This window comes from Macaca thibetana, chromosome 17 (assembly GCF_024542745.1).
Source record: "Macaca thibetana thibetana isolate TM-01 chromosome 17, ASM2454274v1, whole genome shotgun sequence".
Lineage (NCBI taxonomy): Eukaryota > Metazoa > Chordata > Mammalia > Primates > Cercopithecidae > Macaca > Macaca thibetana.
The window spans coordinates 81,248,225-81,273,087 of NC_065594.1; the positions used below are offsets into that span (position 1 = coordinate 81,248,225).

The 24,863-nt window shown below is 40.2% G+C and overlaps 1 protein-coding gene across 1 annotated transcript in view; it reads left to right on the forward strand.

Moving 5' to 3' along the window:
* The window catches only part of ITGBL1 (integrin subunit beta like 1), a 274,697-nt gene that overhangs the window by 22,556 nt on the left and 227,278 nt on the right, over positions 1-24,863 (forward strand). Inside the window, exons 2-3 of the mRNA XM_050766680.1 lie at positions 4,224-4,562; positions 5,513-5,730. Coding sequence (XP_050622637.1) covers positions 4,465-4,562; positions 5,513-5,730 — 316 coding nt within the window. The 5' untranslated portion in view covers positions 4,224-4,464. The remainder of the gene's footprint in view (positions 1-4,223; positions 4,563-5,512; positions 5,731-24,863) is intronic.

Consider the following 24,863-nt stretch of genomic DNA (forward strand, 5'->3'; position numbering starts at 1 on the left):
AGACACAAAAAGATAAGAATAAATGCAGAGAGAACAGTTGGGAGGCTATAGCAATAGTGTACAAGATACAATATGAAGATCTGAAATAAATACATTGAAGTGGAAGGCTAGGTTACTAGGAGGTGGGCTCAATGTGATTCAGGGATTTACCAGAAAATCCAGATGAATTGTAGACAGGTACCAAAGGTAACTCTCACAATTGTGTCTACAGGGATTAAGTTAAAATGATATAATTAACAAAAATTGGGAATATAGGAAAAGGATCTGGTGTTATATAGATTCAAGTTGAATCCACAGTCATCTCAGGGGATACCTAAGGCCAAAATGTCATCTGACAACTGATCCAGAATCCACTATATCACCTGCATCTTTTGTTGACTCATAAATTTATTATTCGTGTTGTATATCATTTAGTTAATTTATTTTTGCCATAAATATATATCAAGAATGTAATATATATAGGGCACTATTTTAGATAATGGCAAAAAAAGTGGTAGCCTATTTACATGGTAAACTAAGAATAGCAAAGCAACTGATGGGATCTTTCAAAATATTTTTCTGGGCAAAATGAAGAAATAAGTTCATATCAGACAACTCAGTACGCTTGTAAGTGGTTGGATGGCCTATTCAATATGTGCTAAGAGGCTAATATTGTCTTAAAGGTTGTATCTAAACTTGGTCCTCAGCCTAATTTTTTTTCAAATATCTTGTTAATTATTTGAATAAAGGTACAGAATGTGTGTTCATCATATTTACTTTTGAGAGGGTGAAATAAATATAACACAAGTAACCATAGTTATTTTTACTGACTGGATAAAAGAACTAAGTTTAGATGAAAAATAATAAATCAATTTGTGTTTGGGGAAAAATACACTTATAAAAGCACACAACTGGGACAGTGTGGCATTCAAAAAAGCGAATATGACCTTCAGTTTTATTGGTAGAAATATAGCATATGAAACAAGAATACTGAAAGTACTGATCTGTTCCACATCCATTAGGCCACTAAATGGTTTCAATTGTATACATCATACTTTCCAAAAGGCATCCATCCCAGAAAAAGCAAAATCAGAAAATCAGGGCATTGAAAGCTTAAAGTTATAATACATAAGGAAGAGGTGAAGGCAATGAAAATATTTATCTTCAAGAAGTGTAGAATTGTTTGGGTGTAGAATTGTTTGGGGGTAATATAGACTGGGGAATATACTATTACATCATTGAATATTTGATTCAAGGCTTGTGGCTAGAATATTATTTTAAATGTCTTTTTAGAGTAGACCCAGAACCAAGGGGTGAAACCTTCAAAGCAATTCTCAGAAAAGAATTTTTTTTTTTTTTTTTTTTTTTTACCATGGCCACCTAATTACTTGGCAAATATACGGTATGTTATCAACAAATTTAGTTTTGAACTAGACAACCTTTAAAAAATACCTTGAATGCTGAAATTCTCTGATTGTGTAACCTGAGGACTGAAGGACTACATTCAAGGACTAGGGTGTTTTCAATCTTTTTGAGTTCAGTTCCAGATGCACCGGGTCCTTTCGGGCACCATTCATTATGCATCCAACCCACTGCTGTGTCCCCAGCCAGCAGAAGTGAGAAACTCAGGACCTTTCTTGGCACATGTGTGTCCTTGAGGTTCTGAAAACTGGGAAAATGGAAGGAGTAGGTGTTTCCAAGGCATTCAATACTTTGGTTTAAAAAAAAAAAAAAAAAAAGAATGCTAAAAGGCATAAATTTAAAGTTAACCTTTCATTTTGACAGACTTTCTGTGGATCCAAGACTTTCGGCTGAGTCACCAAGTCAGCCACAATATAACTGTTTCAACTGACTAGGAATATTATTTCTGAGTCACAGTAATGTAATGATCTGAACATTTACATTTTCTCAGTCACCTAGTACATACTAACTTCACTTCAAAGCTGAATAATATATTAAAGATAATATTGTTCATTGAATACTACACTGTATGAAAATACTGCAGGTTAAAAATCACTTAAATTCATTAAAAATGTTCAACTATCAAGTCCCTATTTCATAACAAATTTTCCCTCAGAAAATATGCAAGGAGTAAACAATACATGACTCATTTATTAAAGCTTCCATGTTTTTATTGCAAATTCCTAGTCAGGCTTTGGAATAGATACTTCCCTTCTATAATTACCAAATTCTCTGAGTCACTAGGTTTCTAGATGTTGACAGGAAAGCCTGTTCCTATGTCCTTGTACTATCACATGTGGGCAGGATAAAATGTAACTCTAGAATTTGTACTAAAGGTGGGTGGAAGTTCCACTCTTAGATCCAGGCACCCTCAGGCTCAGCCCTGAGCCCTGTGATTTACAGTCTTCTCAAGCTATTATTATGTAAAAATAGATATCTTGGGATATTATTCAAATGCACTCTGTGATCCCTTAGAGCTGGGCTTGGGGCCTGAGAACTTGCATTTCCACAAGTTCTCAAATGATGCTGATGTTGCTGGTCCATGGACCACACTTTAACAACAACTGACTTAGTAATTCCCATTCTGTCCCTCTTTTAGACAGACCCTTCCCCCACAGGTTGTAGTTCTTGTGACTTAGGGAACCTGCCAACTCAGAACCTGTGTCCTTTTTTTCTAAGCCACACTTTGGGTATCCAAGACCCCAGAATTACTGGTCCAGACATCCTCCCAAAACTGTGCATACCTGTCCCCAGTCTGTCCTTGCCATAGAAGACTCCACCAGTGTGTACACACCTGTATCTAAGGGTGGGCAGAAAATCAGCTATTTGAAATAATTTAAGTTGTGTGGGTAGGGGTTGGGGGGTAGGGGGACACACAGATGTGCCCCATGCAAAACCTCCCCTGTTACAGGGTGGAGAATGGAGTAGAAACAGAAAATAAATGGACTATGATTATAGGACCTTCATTGTTTTCTTGCTCCAGCAGGCAAGTGTAGTGTTGGTCTTGCCCTTATACCTACTTATGTAAATGACAGGGAGAAATCCCATCCTGTTATGACTCATCCCTGATTTTAAGGATCTGGGACCACAGGCGGTTCTTGAATAGTTCTATTTCATGACGAAGCATTGCATCTATAGTGCTCTTCTTAGGGTGAATGAAAAATGTTTTCCTCCTTCCATATAACCCTCTACACACTTTTCTCAGATGACCACAAATGTAGGGGATAGTGTATGTGCTTTGGATTTCAGCTGAAATACAACTAACTTCCTGTATGAATTTGAGCAAGTAAGTTGACCTTTTTGCCCTCAGTTTCTTTATCTTTAAAATGGGAGTAAGAACGCCTCCCTGTTCTCTTCCATCTCCTTCTTATTTCCACCCAATTTAATTTGATGCCATTTTCAGTTTTGTGTTCAAATGCTACCATCTTTGATTAGATCACGTGCCTGTATCTCATCTGGAAGTAACTTCTCATTGCACTTGCAACCGTTTGTCCTTGTTTTTGTGGTTTTGTTTTGATTAATGTCTTTATAGCTCATTGGACTCTGAGAGAGCAGGGATTATGTCTGCTTAGTTCCCTGTTACATTCATTCTATCTTGCACAAAACTTGGCACCTGCTAGATGCTAAATCCCCATTTGCTAATGCACAAATAAATGTGTGATTATTGTCATAATTAGAGAACACATACTAAATGACTGGCACATAATAGGTGCTTAGTAAATGACACCGATTGTTTCTCAGTGCAATTTATGCTATAAATATTTAATTTTCTTTTCTCATATTTGACATATGGGGAGAATGGGGTGAATTTGAGACAACTACAATTTAAACTGTCCAAGTCAAGAAAAAAATGTGGTGTGATAAGCTACTGGCCTCAACAGCTGGAAGCATGACACACTTTTTAAAGACTAAAGAAATGAAATATCCAGTTTAAATCAAAGGATAATAAAGGCAAGAAAATGTTGTATTTGCCAGATTTCCTTGCCCTTGCCCCAGCCCAAACTCTAAAGAGTGCATCTTCTTTAAAAGCGTGTGGTGAAACTAATTCCCTACCCAAGTGTTCACACCAGAGTCACTGGTCTCACCCTTCTTCTTCACAACTCAGGGGTTATTTTAAAGGTCTCTTTAATATTGGCCAGTCCAAATATTCTCTTGTCAAATATTTCTGGGGCCTGTACTTGAAGAAAGAAATGATTTTCTCAAATCTGTGAACAGGACACTTTTTTTAATGTCAAAATAAACCATCTGCTTGTACAACTGTTTCTAATTACTTCCCTGCCTAGACTCTCCACTGAGGGGTTTGGCACCAGCACCCCGCCCAGAGCAGTGCCGCTGCCCAAATCCTCGCAGGCAGCTCATCAACGCAATTGCAACTCCGGCTGGAGTCCCGGACCTGCAAGCCTGGGTGTCCGTGGGTCCGTCTGCCCGGCCATCTGCTGGTGGCACCTCTCCCTCCTGCCGCCTCCCTTGGTGAACCCCACCTTGCAGAAGTGCAGCTCGCCCAGAGCAGCCCAGGAGCTCAGCATGCATCCCCCAGGCTTCAGGAACTTCTTGCTGCTGGCATCCTCCCTTCTCTTTGCTGGATTGTCAGCTGTTCCTCAAAGCTTCTCGCCATCTCTGAGGTAAGTTTGGTTTGTTATTCTTCAGTAGAGACCTGCCCTGCTTATGTGGCAGGGCTCAAGCTTGCAGGATGGCTGCCCTAAGCCAAGAGTTGTTACTAAATTGGACACGGGATAAACTGTTTTCAACCTGTTCCATTCCCTCTCCTTATACCTACACTGTGCATTGCCTCATGTCTGTCCTTTTGCTTTTCCTTTGGAAAAATGCAATCAGTGAATAAAAATATAATTTATACTCCTGCAAATATATATCAGGAGGAATTTCTGCCACGAGTTAAAATTCTATGTGTACCCGTATCTTCTCACAATCTATAAAGCAGAATGATCTCTGTTTCCCAACAGCAGCAACAGGTCTATATTACATTTTGTATCACATTCGGAAAGAGACGGAGGCACATTGCAATAGTGAAACTAAACTTTTTAAAAGTAGAGTTCCTAAAGACTGCTTAATGCAAGTTATGCCCGATGCTATCATAACATGTCTAATTCTTTCTATATATTCACCTCTTCTCTTCCATAATATAACTGCCCATTGGCCATCAGATAGCAGTGGGACATTTTTTAAAGGAAAACTGAAAAGTCAGCTGAGTGCCATACCTTGGATTACTTTGTATTTAATCTAAATGTGCATATGAGATTCAGTGACAAACTACCAAAGAGCAGGGCAGATCACCTCTGTTCACCTGGAGAAAGGACCTGTGTCCGGGGGGCAGGTAACCGCCTTACACGTTTTGGGCCCTGGTCATTTCTCTGGTGGGTGGTACCTGCTTGCTTGGGAAAATATAGCCCTTCCAGGCAGCGCTTGGACCGCAGGGAGATGTGGGCCTCAGACTTCCTGTTCTTGGGGTTGTGCGTCTGCACCTGGAGGAGACACGGGGGAGGAAACGTGGGTTCGGGGCAGGGGGCGGTGTCCGCGTCTGACCCCGCCTGCCGGTTGCTTGTTGCCCGCGCAGGAGCTGGCCGGGCGCCGCCTGCAGGCTGTCCCGGGCCGAGTCGGAGCGCCGCTGCCGCGCACCTGGGCAGCCTCCGGGGGCCGCGCTGTGCCACGGCCGGGGCCGCTGCGACTGCGGCGTCTGCATCTGCCATGTGACTGAGCCGGGCATGTTCTTCGGGCCCCTGTGTGAATGCCACGAATGGGTGTGCGAGACCTACGACGGGAGCACCTGTGCAGGTAAGGGGGCGACGCTGTCTCCTCCTTCGGGAGGTAGGAACTCCTCTTTTGGGATTTCTGCCACTCCCTAGAAGAGTGAAGGGTGGGGACACGCCTCCTTTCACATAAGCACCAATTAAGTTACCGCACTTGTCACACTTTGGCTAGTTAATTCTGCCATCATTTATCACAATACTTTTATCCCCCAGGCTCCGAACTTGAAGTAATATTTTAAAAATTCATTCACTTAACTATATATTTTATTGTAATTATATATTTTATTGTAATTATGATTTTTTTTTAAGATGGGGTCTTACTATGTTGCCCAGGCTGGTCCCCAACTCCTGGGCTCAAGCCATCCTCCCTCCCGGGCTTCCCAAAGTGTTGGGATTACAGGCGTGAGCCATTGCACCTGGCCGTCATTTGCTTAATTCTAAAATCTCACTTGCCTCTGAAGTTCCTCATTACAGACTAAATTCCCCAATGTCCTCACAAATAGAGTTATTTTACTGGGTTCTCCTATCCCTATCAAGAATGTTAATCATAATATTTGTAGATCTTAGGCCTGTATTTTATTTTACATAGGAAACAGTGGGAGGGGGAATGTATTATTTTCCTCCATTCTAGGGAGGCAGGTTTTGCCTTTGAAGCCTGATTAGCCCTCTCATCATTAGAATATAGTTCACAGGCAGGAGTGCGTATCAGAAAATGATAATAAGGAAAAAAATAAACAGGCACATATTTACTTAGAAGCGACTGTTTCTGCATTGTTCTAGCTGCTTGAATTTTTGAGTTGCAATGAAACTTGGTATTTTTTAAGGGTGGAGTGAAAATACATTCATTTTCCTTGCACATTTTTAAGGAGTGATTCAGGTTCTGATATTGGAAAGGGTCAAAAAATTCCTTCCCAGAGAACACCCTTAACCTCTTCACCTGTTTCAGATAAATGTGTCATTTTACTTAAGGCCAAGAGCTTCAATTAGTGCCTTGTGAGTGACACAGAACTCCATTAGTGAAAGCACAACACAATGCATTCCAGACAGGGTTTGGCAAATTTGTAGGAGAAACTAGCCACTTATTTTACCCTCAGTGTAGCTAAGACTAATAAGTCAGCCAACACTAACATAGAAAGATCAAGAATGAGTTTATAGCAAAATAGTTTTTTCTTGGAACCTGGGCCCAGTAGTGTGTAAGTTAGGTTACTTAACATGCAGGCTGCTTGGCAATGCAAAAATAGTCATAGAAGAAATTTGGAGGGGCGCAGGTGCATCTACTTTGTTTGTTTTCCCTGTGAAGGCTGTGAATCAACCCTTTAAAAATACTGGATGCTGGGTGGGGTGGCTCACGCCTGTAATCCCAGCACTTTGGGAGGCCAAAGCAGGCGAATCACTTGAGGTCAGGAGTTGAAGACCAGCCTCGCCAACATGGTGAAACCCAGTCTCTACTAAAAATACAAAAATTAGCCAGGTGTGGTGGCATGTGCCTGTAATTCCAGCTACTTGGGAGGCTGAGGCAGGAGAATTGCTTGAACCTGGGAGGCGGAGGTTGCAGAGAGCCAAGATCATGCCACTGCACTTTAGCCGGGGTGACAGAGATTGAGAATTCATCTCAATAAATAATAAAATGAAAATATTGAACACCACAACTTGTTATTTAACTTTGTAGCCCTACAAGCTGCAGTATTATTAAGGGTAGCCCTTTGGAATGAAAGCTAAGTTATCGCCTAATATTTTATTCCGAATTTGACTGTTACTTGGCTTCTCTGACTTATGGCCTCTGGCAAACCCTCTTCAATATCATGAATTTTGAACAAATTTTCCAGGGCATTTTCTCTTGTTTTATTACAGACGTAAGAGGTAAGATGCAGCCTTTAACTGGGGAGAGTTCTGAGTACCATCAGATTCACTTTCTCTGTTGAAGAACCTAGGCTGGTGCTTTTCTCCCCAAAACTATGCAGAAGGAATGTTGTGGTAGACAGCGTTCTTTTTCCCCTCCCATAGAAAATGATTTGTTGTTTACTCATAGCATCTTAGTCACTGCATTCCTTCCTTCCTGATACAAAATGCAGGACTGAGTTAAGCATGGTTTTGTTTGGTTATGCATGCACTTCTATAAAAGATGAAATGCTTCTCTTTAAGACTGAATGGAATAACGAAGTTCATTTTTTATTCTCATCTTGCTGACTGATGCCCATCAAGGCCTACTCTACAGGGCCTTGAGCAGAATCTGTCCTCGCAAATGCCCTGACCACGTTTGTGAGGCCCATGTGAAGATCCCTACAAGTAGCACACAGGGCTGCCTTGCGAGCTCATCAATGTATTCCGTGCCTCAAATTTAGCTTCTCAGTTTTATTTTTAAGAAATAGTTCCAATTTTATCACTGTAATATGGAAACATAGCAGGTTTTCTATGTTTATGTGCACCTGTGCACACCTCCGTGAAATTTCCTGTAGGTGCTTTCCAGAAATAGAGTAACTTCCAGAGACCTCTCCAACTTCTAAGAAGAAAACAAAATCCTTCTCTCATAGTACTATATCATGGAGTGATTAAAAGTATGGGCTCTGGGCTGGGTGTGGTGGTTCATGCCTGTAATCCCAGCACTTTGGGAGGCCGAGCTGGGTGGATCACCTGAGGTCAGGATTCAAGACTAGCCTGGCTGGCGTGGTGTGAAACCCCATCCCTACTAAAAAACACAAAAATTAGCCAGGCTTGGTGGCATATGCCTGTAATCCCAGCTACTCAGAAGGCTGAGGCAGGAGAATTGCTTGAATCTGGGAGGCACAGGTGGTGGTGAGCTGAGATTGCGCCACTGCATTCCAGCCTGAGCAACAAGAGTGAAACTCTGTCTCTAAACAAATAAAAATAAACTTGGCTGGGCGAGGTGGCTTACACCTATAATTCCAACATTTTGGGAGGCCGAGGTGGGTGGATCACTTGAGGTCAGGAGTTCGAGACCAGCCTGGCCAACATGGTGAAACCCATCCCTACTAAAAATACAAAAAAATTAGCTGGGAATGGTGGCACGTGCCTGTAATCCCAGCTACTCGGAAGGCTGAGGCAGGAGAATCCAGGAGGTGGGGGTTGCTGTGAGCTGAGATCATGCCATTGCACTCTAGCCTAGGCAACAAGAATGAAACACTGTCTCGAAAAGAAAAAGAAAAAAGAAAAAGTGTGGACTCTGGGAGAAAATTTCTAGGATTCAAATCCTAGTCCTACTACTCAATAGCTGCATGAACACACCAGGGCCTATCATGGGGAAGGGGGAGGGGGAAGGGGGGAGGGATTGCATTGGGAGTTATATCTGATGTAAATGACGAGTTGATGGGTGCTGACGAGTTGATGGGTGCAGCACAGCAACATGGCACAAGTATACATATGTAACAAACCTGCACGTTATGCACATGTACCCTAGAACTTAAAGCATAATAATAATAAAAACTAAATAAAAAAAAATAGCTGCATGAACTTGGGCAGTTACTTAAACATTCTCACCTTGATTTCTTCATCTGTAAAATGGGAATAACAGTACCTACCTTGCAGTACTCTTGTAAGGTTTAACATACGTAAAATACTTAGACTACCATCTGACACAAAGTAAGTGCTCAGTACATATTAAAATATATATATACATTACATATTATTACAGTGACGCATAACTGGTGGGCTAGTATGGATGGAAGGACGGGTGGATGGAGGTGACAGATGGATAGATAGCTGGCCTGGTGTTTGTCGGGCATTTAATACAGTGAGAGCAATTTAGTTCTCTTCATGTAGTCTGGGCTTGTTATTGATTCAAGGCCCAAAAGGTCAAGTAAGGATAATTATTTTGGCCCAGCCTCAGGGCAGCTGTATTAGATACACTATGCCCTTTTAAAGTTAAGTCCATTGGGATTATTATACTGTGAATCATAAGAAACGTACTTATTATAGTTGGTGCTGGTTGAAAGTGATTAGGCTCTCGCCATTAGAAGTCTATTTCTTCCATTGTCCACTTGTTCATGGCACATGCATCTTCCTCAGACTATTATAGCACAAAGATCCAGGCAAGTGAGTGTTCCTATGGATATGATGGTCTATTAAAGGGTAAAATAATTTTGGTAGAATGGTGAAGCCCTGTCTCTACTAAAAATGCAAAAATTAGCTGGGTGTAGTGGTGTGCGCCTTGTAGTCTCAGCTACTCGGGAAGCTGAGGCAGGAGAATTGCTTGAACCCAGGAGGCAGAGGTTGCAGTGAGCCAAGACTGTGCCACTGCACTGCAGCCTGGGTGACAGAGCGACACTCCATTGCAGGGAAAAAAAAAAAAAAAAAAAAAGAAAAAAGAAAAGAAAAGAGAAAAAAAGAAAGAATGGCAAAATGTTTGATTGCATAGAAAGAAACTTTCAGTTGATATTTCCAAAGCATTCCTGGTTGCCCCCATGACCAGCTGTAATGACACTTAAATAATATATTGTTTTCTTAGAAATCTTTTGAAATTGCGGTTGAAATACATCACCAAAAAAGTTTCGGTTTTAGTAAATTAGGAAGAGCTAATATAATTCAATTTAGCAACACTTGTGAAGCACTGCATATTTTCTAGGCTCTCTCCTGTTGAAGGGAGTGTAAAGATGAGGGATAGAAGGCAGCTGACCATTGAGTAGGGAGACAAAGAGAAATACCAGATATCTATAATACAATGCAAGATATCATTTGTACAAATTTTTGTGAGGGCTCCATTGAGCCAGGGGTTATATATTATGGTTAAAAGTTCTTGAGAAAGAGGTAGCATTTGACATAAGCACTTAAGTACTGGGAGATTTTTTAATCGAAAAAGTGAACTGTTGGAATTCTGAGCAAGGAAAATCTTAAGCAAAGGTGTAGAAGCAGAAAAACATGTGGATGTTTGGGAAATAGTGAAGGCTACAAGGGTTGGCTTGGCTGGATCTTAGAGCTGTAAGGAAAATAATAATAGATAGGTTGAGAATTACAGTTGATCATATTGTAGAGAGTTCTTGATTAAACAGCATATAAGAGCTATTAAGAGTTCAAATATGGGAGCGATCAATAGTGCTCTGATTCATGGAAAGAAATACAGTCATTCCTTGGTATCTGCTGGGGCTTGGTTCCAGGGAGCCTCCTCCACCAGTGGATACCAAAGATGTTCCAGCCTCTGATATAAAATGGTGTAGTATTTGCATGTAACCTATACACATCCTCCAGTAACCTTTAAATCATCTCTTGATTACATCTAATACCTCATGCAATGTAAATGCTATGTAAATAGTTATATTATATATACAACTATTATATATTAGTTGTATTATTTTGTGCTACACTGTTATTTTTTTCTGAGTATTTTTAATCTGCCAATGAGGAGCCCACAGATATGGAGGGCTGACTGTATGGTGCCCCAAAGCATGGCAAGTTAAAGTAGAGAACCAATGGGGAGGAACTCCATGGGAGAGACAATAAGAACAGAATTATTATTATTATTTTTAAAGACCATTTAAAAGTAGAATCAATATGAATTAGTGCCCAAGGGTGAGTAAGATGAATTAAAACTCATGCTGGGTTTTTAAGCCTGCTAGATTGGAAGTATGATGGAACTGATGGAATCAAGAAATCACAGGAAAGAATCAGATAACCAAATCCATGACTTATAGTTCTTTTAAGTGGAATTGATAGAAAATGAAAAATTAATGCTAGCAGAAAGAGATTCCTATTTCATTGACCAGCACATTTGGAGCAGGATGGGAATCTTGTCTGAATTGTTAACGTGGGCTAACTTGCTTGTACTGTTAACCTTGAGCCAGTTTTTTAATTTACCTGATATTTAGTGCCTTTTTCTGCAACAGTATCCTTATGGATATGAAGAACTTTATATTCTTGGTGACACTGAGCATGATATATATATATGTATAAATTTATTTAATATTCATATCTTTTATACACTTATACATTTATTCAGACTATAAGCCATCCTTAGCTGGATGTGGTGGCTCACACCTATAATTCCAGCACTTTGGGAGGCTGAGGTAGGTGGGATCGCTTGAGCTCAGGAGTTTGAGACCAGCCTGGGAAACATGGTGAAACCCTGTCTCTACAAAAGATACAAATATTAGCTGGGCATGGTGCATACCTGAAGTTCCAGCTACTAGGGAAGCTGAGAGGGGAGGGTGGCTTGAGCCCAGGAGGCAAAGGTTGCAGTGAGACATGATCATACCACTGCACTCCAGCCTGGGCAAGAGAGGGAGGTGCTGTTTTAAATGAATAAATAAAAAATAAAAATAAAAAAATAAATATAAGCCATTCTTATAAACATTGATTTTTATGTGTAAATATTGATTTTTATGTGTAAACATTAACAATATAACACAATTAAAATAATTAGAATACATTGAAACATTTTTAATATGTAAAAATTAGGAATTTTTTTCTTGAAGATATTTGACTTTTACACTGTGAAGTAAATAGTATGGGAATTATATGTGGTTTTTCATGAGAACTGGAATTCCTGGCTCTTGAGGCTGTCTGAGGACTGTTTGACTTGCCTTTCCCTTCCAATTGCATTTTTCTTAGATTGTTGAACGATTTCCCTCCGAGACTACTTGTCGATTCACTCGGGGTTTTTCTTCACTAGTCTTTTTCTATTTTTCATCTTCTCTCCCTTCCTTCAATCCTCATCCTGACTTCCTTGCCCACTCCTTTACCTCCATCTAGCCCACCTTGGATTTACCACCCCCTCTCTTTCACAAAATATCCCCTCCTTGTCTCTGAGTCAGAGGCACCAAGCACATAAGAACATTATCTGCCTAAATCCCCTTCACCAGTAAATAAATGTCTTGAACAGACAGACTGGCTTTCACATTGCGTCTTTCCTGTGTTTTCCTCATGGTCTTCACACCACTGGTAGTTTTTGGAAACACATTCAGGAGTTCTCCACCATTAGCTCACCTACTTCATGTAGCCATTTTTCAGGAGCTCTGCTTTCTTACATTCATCTGTGTTGGATAAATGCATATCGTCTTAGCCCAAGTGACATATAAAAGTTAAATGTTTTCATTCTAAAAGAAAGTGCCAAATGTGCACAGCAATTTTCCTCAGTTGAATTGCTCTATCTGGACAAGGCTCTGCAGTTCTACCATAGTATCTTAGTCTGTTTTGCGTTGCTGTAAAAGAATCCCTGAGACTGGGTAGGTTGTAAAGGAAAGAGGTTTATTGGGCTTACAGTTCTGCAGGCTGTACGAGCATGGCCCCAGCATGTGCTAGGCTTCTGGTGAGGCCTCAGGAAGCCTTTACTTACGGAAAGTGAGGGGGGACTGGCATGTCACATGGGAAGAGAAGGAGCAAGAGATAGAGGGAGGGGCACCACATTCTTTTAAACAATCAGCTCTCCTGTGAACAAATCGAGAACTCACTCATTACCTTGGGGAGGGCACCAAGCCGTTCATGAGGCATCCGCCCCCATAACCCAAACACCTCCCACGTGATTCCACCTACAGGATTGGGGATCACATTTCAACATAAGATTTGGTGGGGACACACATCCAAACTCTATCACACAGAGACAGATATACTTTGCCCTGGACTAGGTCATCCCTGCACCCTGATGATCTAGAGGAACATATTTATAGCATTGTGGTATTGAGATAAAATAGTATAAATGTGCGAAGTTCAGGAGTTATTTTCTGTGTAAAGTTTCCCCAGAATGAGAAAGGAACATATGGAAACAAATTTATTTGTATTACAAATTTTAAATTTGCAAAACATAAACCTCCCTCATAAGGTTCTCAGAGTCTTCAATATATTTTGAAATACGATGCTAAAACTGACATCCCATGTTCTTGATATCATAAACCCCCACAAAAGCTGCTCAGCTCCCTGGGCCTCGGATACACATTGTTACATCTGACCTTGTGACTCAGCATATTCATGTTCTTGAGGTGGGTGATTAATGCCCTAGGAGGGGCTGGGTGTAGTGACTCACATCGCCTGTAATCCTAGTACTTTAGGAAGTCGAGATGGGAGGATCCTTGAAGCCCAGTGGTTCAAGACCAGCCTGGGCAGGATACACATTGTTACATCTGACCTTGTGACTCAGCATGTTCATGTTCTTGAGGTGGGTGATTAATGCCCTAGGAGGGGCTGGGTGTAGTGACTCACATCGCCTGTAATCCTAGTACTTTAGGAAGTTGAGGTGGGAGGATCCTTGAAGCCCAGTGGTTCAAGACCAGCCTGGGCAGCATAGTGAGACCTGCTCTCTACTAAAAATTTTTTAAAAATTGCCAGACACGGCCGGGCGCGGTGGCTCAAGCCTGTAATCCCAGCACTTTGGGAGGCCGAGACGGGTGGATCACGAGGTCAGGAGATCGAGACCATCCTGGCTAACACGGTGAAACCCCATCTCTACTAAAAAATACAAAAAACTAGCCGGGCGAGGTGGTGGGCGCCTGTAGTCCCAGCTACTCAGGAGGCTGAGGCAGGAGAATGGCGTAAACCCGGGAGGTGGAGCTTGCAGTGAGCTGAGATCCGGCCACTGCACCCCAGCCTGGGCGACAGAGCAAGACTCCGTCTCAAAAAAAAAAAAAAAAATTGCCAGACACAGTGGTGGGTGACTGTAGTGCCAGCTATCAGGAGGCTGAGACAGGAGGCTCATTTGAGCACGGGAGATTGAGGCTGCAGTGAGCTATGATCAGGCCACTGCACTCCAGCCTGGGTGAGAGAATGAGACCCTGTCTCAAAAAAATAAAAAATTCTCTGGGAGTAGAGAACCCCGTTATCATTCTTCAGGGAATTCCCTGTCTGCAAACTTATGAAGTAAGACAAGACATTTTGCGAAGCTTCATATCCTGCCCTTGTATTATTTTTCTATTGCTGCTCTAACAAATTACCACAAACCTTGAGGCTTAAACAGCTCAAATGTCTTTTCTAGAGTTCTATAGGTCTCAAGGTCTCCTGACATGGGACTTCCGGGCCAAGGTGTTGATAGGCTCTGTTCTTTTCTGGAGACTCTAGGAGAGCATCTATTTCCTGGTTATTGGTGTTGAGATAATTTAGTTCTGTGTGGTTGTAAGACTGTGGTCTCTAGTTCCTTGCTGGCTGTCAGGTGGGGGTTCCTCTTGTTTTCTAGAAGCTGCTTTTGGGTCCTTACAAGTAAGTACCCCACTCCCAAATCTCAAAACCGGAAACAGGTTGTCATCTCCCAGAGCCTCTTCCATTGTCACGTCCCTTCTTACTACCATTGGAAAACAAACTCCACTTTTAAGGACTATTTTAACTAGACTGAACCCAGATAATCCAGGATAACCTTCCTATCCAAGACCCATAAACTTCATCACATCAGCAAAGTGCCTTTTGCCATAAGGTGACATGTTTACAGGTTTCAGGAGCAAGAGTATGGCTATATTTGAAGGGCCCATAGTCTTCTCAGCATAGTTACCCTCCTATAAAGTGCAGGGGACTTTGCATGTGTGAATGGCAAGGGAGAGGTTCCAACTCATTCACGTCTAGCTCTTTTTATGCTCCATTGGTGATGCAAGGGCCGAGTCTTTTCCTTCTTTTCTGAGGTTATCTACATGATCTAATTGCTCTGGCCCCAGTCTTTTCCATATTTTATATATATATAAATATATAGCCCAGGCTGGAGTGCAGTGGAGCAATCTCAGCTCGCTGCAACCTCCACCTCCCGGGTTCAAGCAATTCTCCTGCCTCAGCCTCCTGAGTAGCTGGGACTATAGGCATACGCCCCCACGCCTGGCTAATTTTTGTATGTTTAGTAGAGACAGGGCTTCACCATGTTGGGCAGGCTGGTCTCTAACTTCTGACCTCAGGGGATCCACCTGCCTTGGCCTCCCAAAGTGCTGAGATTACAAGTGTGAGCCATGGCATCTGGCCTTTTCCACACCATTTCTGATAAGGAACACTAAGTGTCTTTCTAAAGCATGAAGAAGGGACTTAAAGCCCAACAGTTGCCTGCGTTCAGTGCCTGACATTGTCACTTGCCCACTGTGGTGCTACGGGGAGGTTACCCAAGAGGTGACAACCTCCGTTTCCTTATGGTTGAAAAGAGGGCAATAGTAATACCAAATAGGGATAATGACAGTGCCAAACACATAGGAGTGATTAACAAATCACTGGAGTTTTTATGCTTAAATATGCTAGACACCCCTCTCCTACCCTAGCTGAATTCCTGGTCCTAAGATATTTATTTTCAAATAAGCAATTTTCTTTCCACGTTATATCTTCCTCCAGTGCTAAATTCATGTCTTGGAATTACTCTGGTAGTCTTTGAACTATTCTATCCCAGCCAGCTTGCCTGCTCTATAGTGCCGGGGCTGGGTGTGCCCTCAGCCCTGGCCAGCATGAGGAATCTGTAGAGCTTACTGCATCATGCCCCAACTCACCGCACTGCCAACTTTCTGAGTCTTGTATATGTCTTTGTCTCAGAACCTGCCTTTTGTGTTCCTGTCCCTGACATCTACACTCTGATTTATACCATTATAATTGATCTCATGGAACGCTCCAGAACCCTACCCTCAGAACTGTGTAATTAGTCCTTGAATTTGGAATTTTCATTCTTTTTCTCTGCTGGAAACCTTTAGACATCTGCAAAGTTTTATATTTTAGTCTTAAAAATATAAAACTAATGATAAATTTTCTCTATCTTTGAGGCAATAATACCTGCTTGTATTATTTTGATTCTAATAATAAATTATGGTTTCTATGAACAGATATGCTATTCTTTGCTAAACGACTCTGAATTTTGTAGTCACATCTCAGAAGGAAGAAAAAAGGAAATAATGTGATAAATCAGCTTTAGATTTGTCTGGATTTAAGACTTTCTGCCTTAAGAAGCAGCTTGCACCAATGGAAAAATAACTGAATTAGGAGACAGGAGAAACAGGCCCTATTATCCACTTTTCCACTTATGTGATCCACTATGTGATCTTGGCAAATAACAAAAATATCCACCTAAGCCTCAGTCACCCATTTATATTTGGTATAGTACTTCTGACTTTTTCAAAGGGAAGGCATGAGGTTGAGGATCCCTGCAATGAGTAACTGGCACTTTGTAGGGGCTCAGTAAATATATGTTCAGTGAATACATGAGATTCAGCTTATTTAAATTACCATCATGGCTGTGGAATAAATATTTAGGTAAAGGCATCTGAAAAGATTAATAATTGAGGATAGTGGTAACCATGTAGAGGGTAGAGGATAAAGACGCTCATGACTTCAAGAGCGGAGGTAGTGATGTTACTGATAAACAGTTGACAAGCCAACCAAAATGAAGACGTGGAGTCAGAAAGGCCAAGAAAACTTGGAGGGGATGGGGATCTTCTTAGTCATCCAAGTAAACCATGGCCAACTTTGACTCATCCTTTTCATTTGCTCTCATATTCTGCCAACATTGCTAATGTTTTTACTTAATTTTCTGCTGAATTTTGTTCTGTTGCTAGTGCCTTAGCTTAGCCTTCATTTCCCTTGACAAGGAACATTAATAATAGTTAAGTTCTTATCACGTCAGGCTTCAGGCTGTCTTCCATTCTGTCTATCCTGTGTACCACCACTTGGTGAATCACCATAAGTGACATTTTGTCAAGTATCCGTGCTTTTACAAATTCCCTTTAAAGATCATTCTAACCGTTTATACTGGCCACTTATTCTGTACCCCTGCTTTGATTTACTTCATGAACACACACGCAGGGTATATACTATGGATTCCAATCTTTCTAAACTTTGGCTTCCAATCTCCTTGGCCATTAAGACATTCTAGAATCTGATTCCTCTTTAATGGCATGCTGACCCTGTTTCCTCTTTCTCACCCTGTATGCTCCCATCTGTCTAGTTAGATCTTAACACCACTGTCAGTTAATATGGTCTACACCAAACACATTTTTCACGATTTCACATTTCTTATGTTCACAAATATGCCGAATATTCTGAATACTAGCACCATCTCACATATTTTTCTGGAAACTAAAAACAAACATATTTAGCACAAAAAAAAAGGTATTTAGCACAGTTCTGAGTAAACAATACAGATCGATCTTTCCTGGAACTTGCTTTGTGTGGTTTTGAATTACTGTCTACTGTCCTTTTATGTCAACCCTAAGGACTCCAGAATTTGTTGCAGGGTAGATGGTTTAGTCCATTCAGGCTGCTGTAACAAAATACCCTAGACTGAATAATTTAGAAGGAGGACAAATTTAATGCTCACAGTTCTGGAGGCTGGGAAGTCTAGAATCAAGGTATCAGCAGATTCAGTGTATGGTGAGGGCTCATTTTCAGCTTCCTGGATGGTTCCTGCATCCTCATATGTTGGGGGGGCGGGGGAACAAGCTCCACCAAGCCTCTTTTATAAGGGCACTAATCCCACTCATGAGGGTGGAGCACTCATGACCTATTCACCTCCTACAGGCCCACCCACCTTCTTAATACTGTCACATTGGGGATTAGGTTCCAAAATATGGGTCAATATTTGCATCATAGCAGCCGGTCTACTAGCTGACCTTGGCCAAGGGAAACCTCACATCAGTGGGACGGGGATATTGAAGCCTTTGTTCTTTGGGAAATTTAGCTTCCAAACCTGGTCTGAGATTTAAAGGCAAGAATCACGTCTAAGGAGGTGGAAAAGTCTGGCACCGCTAGACTGAGAGTATCAGGGGAATTTACCAGGGCGTTTTTGGGACTCTACGTGGATACATTCTCAAGCTATTTTCTATTAACTTCTAAATTGATAAAGATAGAGAGCTGCATGGAGGTTGCAAATCTCATTTTCTTTGGAAAAGGAGTGCTTTGTCTTTCCAAGAATCACATTTCCTGGCAAATAAGAAACTATATTTTGTAATAGAAGTCATTCTTCCATCTACTTTAAATCATCTTACTTAAGGGTGGGTATAAGAATGAGGGCTTTATAAAGAGAAAAGAAAAATAAGACTTTTATAAGGGTGCTTACTGACTTGACCTTGTACGACCCCACTCTTAGGGTATACGATAAAGTCAGTCCCTGTGCCAAGAGCCCTATCATTTTAATTGTTTGTACATAGTCACTAGTTCAAACACCGAATTATTCAAAGTGAATACTTACCCACTCTAGTTTCCCGTTCTGTTATTTTATCTGGAAACTTCCTAGGGAAAGGTAGGCTAATTTTTTTTTTAAGAGGTCAATGAGTTTTGGCATTGCTTAAAAACTTCTCCTATGGCAAGGTATTAACTGTAAATTCACGACTTAGTCAATGGGGTAGAGTAAGGAGCCAAAATCAGAAAATGAAAACATGGTAAATGTATTTCCTAATTGTTCATTACTGCTCCTTCAAAGCTATCATTTTCTGCTGTGCGAAATAGTTAGACAAAAACTAGTTATTTTTATAAACAAAGTGTCTTGGCCATTTAAGCGGTTTCCTCTCCAAAATACAAAAGACAAGTTATAGACTTGTATTTTGTTATAGACTTCTATTTTCTTTTCTTTTCTGGGCAACACCATTCGTTATATAAGCTCTAAGAGCTGTCTTGACGTGGAAATAATTCATTTGTTTGAAGAAAGAAAATATTTGATTTGTTAACCGTGTACTGGAGAGACTACTTTCAGTTGCCTGTTTGGATAATTTTAAGCCTTGAAATTAACGCTACATTCGTAATACAAATGAATAAGAGGAGTATCTACCTATATTTGAGTATACTATCCTGGAAAATATTTTCATACATATGAATTCATTCAATTTTTGTAATAACTTTTAAGAGATAGTCAAAACAATTATTCTCCAACTATTGTGCTAAGTAAGCCTGAGGAGAAATTCCTCCCACCCCAAATCAATAGAAGGGTTTTCTTCAGCACTATAATAAAGTTATCCTAAAACCATATATGTGGGGATAATTTCTTCATGGATTTTGGAGTACTAAAATGAAAGCATAATTTTCAGAAACTTTATTTACATTAAAAAATATAACTTCTCTTGAATTTTTTCTTGGAAAAGTAGATTTTGGTTCCTACTTTTGTCTTCGAGAGTGCGTGTAAAAGCTCAAATCTTAAGAAAGTACTGGGCAAAAGAACCCCTTATGCATTTAATGTTAAAGAAATTGAGATAACCAAAATCACTGGGGCAAAATTACTTGTACTGATAATGAGCATTTTCTCAGCTGTAGTTGAAGATTTTAGAGAGATTGCATTTAACATCAACCATATCCAAATAAGAAGATCCTCCTGAGTGAGCCTTTGAAGGAACTCCTCCATAACCTAATTTTTCTTGTCTATAAAAGTGAAAGAAAAGGAAGGTAGGAGAGTTGACTCTACATATTTGTTATTTCCTTGGGCATTACCTTATATTATTTTGTGTATTACATATTTTGGCTATTATGAATAAGTCACATCAGAGATTCTCTTTTGTTCTTATAAAACTAATTTTTATGAAGTGAGCTCAAAAAATTTAAAGATATGCAGATTTTAATATATGTATAGCCTTTTTGAGATGAAATCAATGTGAGCCAACAATACTGCAAAGAGAGAGAAGAAAGGCATTTATAGAAAACTGAACAGTTTTGGTTGGATCATCATGTAGGTTCACTTTGCACCTTGGAAATGAACAGGTGGACCGTGGGTCATAATATGAAGGCTTATGGGGACATCCTGCCTACCTGGGATTCTGGATATTGTGATCTTTCAATATTTTAGATATCCCTGTTAATACACCTGTTGTTGCTGGGTGCTGTGGCTCATGCCTATAATCCCAGCACTTTGGGAGGCCGAGGCAGGTGGATCAACTGAGGTCATGAGTTCGAGACCAGCCCGGCCAACATGGTGAAACCCTGTCTCTACTAAAAATAGAAAAATCAGCTGGGCATGGTGGTGGGTACCTGTAATCCCAGCTACTCAAGAGGCTGAGGCAGGATAATTGCTTGAACCGGGGAGGTGGAGGTTGCAGTGAGCTGAGATCATGCCATTGTACTCCAGCCTGGGCGACAAGAGTGAAACTCCATCTATCCATCTAAAAAAACAAAAAACAAGAAACAAAAACACACACACACACACAAACAAAACATGTTGAATTTTAAGACCTACGAGTGGCAATGCACTGATATTTTATTAAAAGATAGTACAGTCTTTACTGAATTTAACAATCTTTTCCTTAGGAAAACTAAGCAGGAAGGTTTGGGTAGGATGAAAATGCAGAGGCAGAATGCTCTGAAAAATGTTTGGGAATTGAAATTAAAAAACAAAGCCATTTGATCTTTCTCCACTGTTGCTGCTGCCTGTGTGATGTTGCACAAATCACGTAACTTCTCTGAGTCTCAGTTCAGTTAAATTCAAAAGGCACTTATTAAACATCTCCAAAAGGATGTCTAGAGAAGAACAGGGAAATCTTATGACCAGACCTAGCTTCATTAGCTGTGAGATTTCAGCCATCAGAAGGCAACAGGAGCTGAATCCAGTGACTGCAGATTTGATAAAAGGGTGGAAATAATTTTCTTATAGTTGACTGCTAAAACAAAATATTCTGTTAGCTAACCTTGGAAGCTCTGCTTTCCTTCAGGATTTAAGAACTTTCATATCCATGAATAATTATTTAATGCATGTCCAGTGCTTGAAAGGTATTATAATATAGACATTACTATTTTATTTCTTTTTTTTTTTTTTTGAGATGGAGTCTCGCTCTGTCACCCAGGCAGGAGTGCAGTGTCGTGATCTCGGCTCACTGCAACCTCCACCTCCTGGGTTCAAGTGATTCCCCTGCCTAGGCATTACTATTTTATACGGCAGACTTGGTGTTTGTCTTTAATTCCCCAACTATATGCACACGGTCTGTTAAAGCACAGCGAAGTAATGATATTTGTGTGCATCTCAACATTTACCCTCTGGGTGTGTAGTTATCAAAGACCATGATAGTCTCTACTGCCCTTTATATGAAAGTCAACTGGGCAACCTAGCGAGAGAGCCATGACTTTGAAGAACAACTAACGAATGAGGTGTGTGTGGGAGCGGTGTGAGGGGTGTTTAGAAGAGAACAGCAATAGTCTGGAAAAATAATTCCTTTTCTAATAGGACAACATTCTATGGGGTGCCCTTAAAAATCTATTTAATTAGAATCATCCTATATGCTTATTACGATTTTGAAATAAGGTAATGATAATACAGCTAACATTTATTTAGAATTTCTATATACTTCTTGTGTGGTATTAAATTCTCCCAATAAACAAATAGCAGGATAAATCATCTTACCATTCTAAAGATAAAAGCATGAACCTCAAAAAGATTAAATAAAATGTTTAAGATCACATGTTGTCTGACATAAAGACTGTGCCATCAGTCACTTTGTTATTACACCATTTAGCACAGTGACATCGGCTAATGAATGCCCCAAGAAGTATTAAATCTCTTTTCTGAATTTTGAATAATCACATGCAGTATTAATCTACCATAATTAAATGTCATTTTCATATGTGAAAGTGTGAGAGGCAGAATCCTGAGGAGATTGAAGGAGAAAGACTATACAGGTTCCAAAACTGGCTCTGCCTATTGTGAACTGTTGATTTTGGGAAGTTAGTTGATTTGCTTGTGCCTCTGTTTCCTCATCTCATAGTGTTATTATTGAGAAAACTCCCTTGCAGGTAGTAAATCCTCAGCAACAGCTTCTTTTTTTGTTATCAGTATTATCAGGCCATGCCCGTGTAACTATGATTAAATTATATACTCCTCAAGGGCAGGAATAGTATCTGATTTTCTGTATGGTTTTCTCTTAGGTCTTTGATATTATTGCTTCAAGAATGCTTCATTACAGACCCCCACAACATTTAGTGCCTTACAAAAAGGCAATACAAATATATGTGTGTGTGTGTGTATATACATTGCATATATATATATATATGTCTCACTCTTGGGTGTGCAAATGAACTACGACTCAGCCAGGCAAGCCTGGACTTCAGCCTGAAGGCTGGCTGCATTCTACTGCCTGTTATTTTTATGCTACCCAAGCTATGTTTTCGGTATTGTGGATCACAGGATCACTGGAAAGGGAGAGGAAATGCTTGAGATCTCTTAAAGCTTTGACTCTGAACCAATAACCTGCAGTTTATATCCAAATATCATTGGGCAAAAGGAGCCCCAGGCCCAAGCCAGAGATCTCTGTTCTGCATGGTGGCATGGTGGGAGTGAGTGAGGAGCTCAGAGCAGTAATACCATCAGTAGGATTTAGAAAGGATATTCAAATATTCAGTGAAATTAATTTATTGACATGATCGTAAATATCTGACATTTAAATTTAATTTGGAAATAAATACATTTTATTTTTATTTTAAGTATAACAATATTAATAATTACATAGTAAATTACATTGACATCATAAGACACTAGGTCTATGTTTAGGGAATTCATTTTTATGAGATTGATGTGAACTCTCTTATGTATTAACTTCTGGATATATTTTTACTTGTTTAAAAATGTTCATGTCCCTTCACAAAAATCCTTAATTTCCTAAATGTAGACTTAATGTCTTATGAGTTAAAGAACACTGCACTGAAATATATCCAATATGCCACTTCATGGCACCTTCCAAATGCTCTTAGTAAAAATGAGTGTTACAAATCCCATAAAGCACAGCAAAGATTACAACCAAACTACTGGTACAAATTATGAGACAGATTCAATAGTTGTCTGTTTTCATATGCACATTCAGTAAGTCACTTACCTATTTTTTGTTACATTACTTTAATTTTCATGCTTTTTCTACCTTAACATAATATTTTATGTAGGATAATATGCTTAGATCTTTGAATAAGCTACTTTTAAGAGTTTCTTGAGAACTTCAAGAGTGGTGGAAGCAGTCAACATATTTATTTTTCAAATTTCTGTTTTGGGGTTTTTTAAACCATATAACTCAACTTACTTGAGAAGAAAGGAAAGCGTAAATGGTTTTAAATGGTGTTAGCTGTCACACAGACATTGGGTAGCCAGTCAACTATTGTAAATTAACTGACAATGCTATTGTGAAGTCCATTAACTTAATGCAGAGGATTGTTTCATATTTTTAATGAGGAACTTTAAGTCCTTTAGGATCTAGTATTTCCATAAAGTTTCATCAATTTTGAAATTTAAGATATATTTTGATTTGATGTCCATATTTGTATAGATATATTTGACAAACATATTTATCCATATCAAATAGACACAATCTTTAAGAATTAAAACTCTAAAAATGGACTACTTTCTCATATATGGAGCCAAGGATTTATATATTGATATAATTTAAGAGTTGTATATATTTATGTTGTGTGTGTAATTATGTTGTTTGTTCAATCAACAGTTATTTATTAAGCAACTACTATTTATAAGATGCTGTATTTGTAGCTGCAGAGGTTATAAAGATTTAAATATGATTCTTGAGTGGGAAGTGGAACAAGATAGCCAAACAGAACCCTCCAGTGATCATCCACCCTACAGGAGCACCAAATAGAACAATTATCCATGCAGGAAAGCACCTTTATGAGAACCAAAAACCAGATGAGTGATCACAGTGCCTGGTTTCACTACCATGTCAAAGAAACAGGCCCTGAAGAGGTAGGAAAGGCAGTCGTGAATCACCACTCCATGCCTCTCCCATCCACTGACAGCAGCCATGTAGCATGGAGAGACCATCTCTGTGCTTGAAGGAGAGGGAACAGTGATTGTGGAACTTTGGATCGGAACTCAGTTTTGCCCTGTACAACAAGGGGCAGAATTCAGCTGATGCCCACAGACAGAGCATTTTGATCAGCCCCAGCCAGAGAGGAATCATCCATTCCAGCAGTTGGAGCCTGAGTTCTGGCAGGCACCACCACTGTGGACTAAAATACTCTGGTGTCTTAAATAAACTTGAAAGACAGTCTAGACCATAAGAACTATGATTTCTGGGCAAGTCCTGCTCTGTACTGGGCTTGGAGCCACTGGATGTGGGATGCATGTGACCTCATAAGACACCAGCCAGGGCAGCCAAGGGAGTGTGTGCATCACCCCTCTTTTGACCCTAGGCAGCTGCAACTCATAGCTCCAGGAGGAAAGGGTAAAGAGGAATTTGTCTTGCAACTTGGATACCAGCTCAGCCACAATAAAATAGTGTACCAGAGCCTCCATTCCAGGCCCTAGTTCCTTGTGCCAGAGGGAAACCCACTACCTTGAAGGGAAGGACCCAGTGTTGGCAGAATTCATCA